At 51.9% G+C, this 2,375-nt stretch overlaps 1 protein-coding gene across 1 annotated transcript in view; it reads left to right on the top strand.

Annotated features, from left to right (window-relative positions):
* Positions 1-2,375, top strand: part of WWP1 (WW domain containing E3 ubiquitin protein ligase 1) — a 63,195-nt gene that overhangs the window by 26,528 nt on the left and 34,292 nt on the right. Inside the window, exons 6-7 of the mRNA XM_015565623.1 lie at positions 9-120; positions 203-266. Of these exons, the coding sequence (XP_015421109.1) occupies positions 9-120; positions 203-266 (176 nt within the window). The remainder of the gene's footprint in view (positions 1-8; positions 121-202; positions 267-2,375) is intronic.

Here is a 2,375-nt window from a genome sequence, read left to right on the forward strand (position 1 = left end):
AATTAAAACTTTCCTTGGAGAACAAGAACGGCGCAGTGCAAACTGGCGAGTTAACGGTGGTGCTGGACGGATTGGCGATTGAGCCAGAAAACCTGACGAGCTGCAGCTCGGCCCCAACCAGTAAGCTCCTGTGTGTCTGCAGAATTCAGGGAGACATCAGCAGGAGGTATCCAATCCAATTTCTCTCTTTCTCGTTGTTCAGTAGAAATACAGCAGAATGGTGATGCCGTACGGGAGAACGGAGAGCCTTCGGCCAGGACGAGCAGGTAGAAAGCGCCTTCACGCTCGCGGTAAAGTACCGGGCCGTTCCCCGGCCTGAAGTAAGCTCCTGTGTGTCTGCAGAATTCAGGGAGACATCAGCAGGAGGTATCCAATCCAATTTCTCTCTTTCTCGTTGTTCAGTAGAAATACAGCAGAATGGTGATGCCGTACGGGAGAACGGAGAGCCTTCGGCCAGGACGAGCAGGTAGAAAGCGCCTTCACGCTCGCGGTAAAGTACCGGGCCGTTCCCCGGCCTGAAGGCTTCCTGGAGCCCAGCTTAGCGTTTGCCTTAGAACGTAGCACGTCATGTTGATTGACTTCCTGAGAAAGCAGTTCGGGAACCCGCTGTATTGAGGTATAATGCACATCCCCCAGTAGTCCTCAGGGACACCAGCAGTGGGCCGCAGAGCTGGGGCCGTCCGTCCGTCCATCTGATTTCACAGCGCACATCACCCGCAGGGAGCGCGCGTCTCCACCCGGCCCCGCAGCCTCTGGTCTGCTTCGCGTCCCCGGGGTTGTCCTGTGTGGACGTACAACATGGGACCCTCGGTGTCTGGCTCGCCCGTGTTGTAGCGTGTCGGAGCTTCACTCTTTCTTACTGCAAGTGGGCTTTTACCGCCTGCCTGTAGACCGAGTCATCAGGAAGCAGGCTGGCTGGGCGGGGACTGGGGACCTTCCTGCTGTGGGAACCGCAGCTCCCTGTGGACCATGGAAGAAAACACGGGGTCTTTCCCCAGAAACCAGACTGCCATTTCTCATCCTGGCCTGCATTTACGTTAGATGGTAATTAAGAGAGGCTTCATCAAATAGGAATAAAAGCATGTAATAGGTGAAATATAATGGAACAACCAGAACACCTGAAGGTAGACTGATTGCTATGAATGGGCCTGCTGGGTGAGAGGCACGTTCCAGCACAGGGTCACCTCACTAGTCGCAGTCACAGCTCTCCCTGCTCCTGTAGGGCCCTGAGCAGAGAGAGTTATTTAGTGTCCATGTTATAATTGACTTGGACAAAATTAAGGACTGAAAGGGCACCACAGTTAGGTTCATTAAAATGTATTTGTGTGGTTATGGTGAGAAGTCTAGATCTCACTCCTGGTACAATGGCTTTTAAGGGGAGGGGTGGGATCTGACTTATATTTAAAAAGAAAACCTAGCCGAGGCTGTTAGAGGCACCTCTCAGGGACACCAGAGAGGTGATACCAGACAGGAGCGCCCCCTGAGCCAGCGGGAGAGCTGCCCCAACCTCATCCTTGTCTTCTCATATAAATGGATGTATACAGAGACCTTGAGTGCACTGTGAAAGCCTGTTGTTAAAGCAGTTAGACATGTGCCTTTATTGAAAAAGCAAAGCCAACAAACCTATGCGTCTGGCTTAGGAAGCACAGATGGGCTCTCAGCTCATCTGAAGAGCAGGTGGGGTGTGGGTTCGAGGCGTTACACACCCTCCTGTCTATAAAACTCCTGCTGACTTTGGGTGCAGATGAATTCTCAAGGTCCCTTTTACTATTACTTTGTGTGGTCTTCCCAGAATTCATGAGAAACCCCTGGCAACCTTATCTTGCCAAGCCTGAGGCTGCAGGCTTCTCTGCCTAGGGGTGAAATGGCCCCTTTTCCTTTCCCCCTCCCCTCCCTCTGCAGCCTCCCCTCAGGAAGGTTTTTAACCACTTGCTGTGTCCTTGGCTGGGGGAGATAATGGCTTGTTAGTTACAGGCTGGCTGCCCATTGCCTCCCCTGTCTGGCCCTGTTTTAACTTTCCTGCTTCAGTGTCCCTGTCCTTCTGCCCTGGGACAGCAGCCAGGCTGCTCTGTGGGAGCAGACGGAGGGGAGGTGTGGTGGGACTGCTCTCCCTCCAGGGCTCACAGTGTCACCCAGGCCGGCCACTGGCCACTGCCAGCGAGGGTCTCAGTATCTGCTTTCGTGGGAGTGGTTTCTGTTTGTTTCCAGTTTATGTTTATTTGTAGTTTTCAAATGTGGATTGTAAATTATTATTACTAAGCACTACAATTATGAGCTTCTTCTGATCAATGGAATTACAATAGTTTGAAATTGACTTTTTTCCACAAGCATTTTGAAGATATTTCAGAGCATCTCCTCTCTCTCTCTCTCTCTCT

The sequence above is a fragment of the Myotis davidii genome, unplaced genomic scaffold, assembly GCF_000327345.1.
Source record: "Myotis davidii unplaced genomic scaffold, ASM32734v1 scaffold272, whole genome shotgun sequence".
In the NCBI taxonomy this organism is placed as follows: Eukaryota; Metazoa; Chordata; class Mammalia; order Chiroptera; family Vespertilionidae; genus Myotis; species Myotis davidii.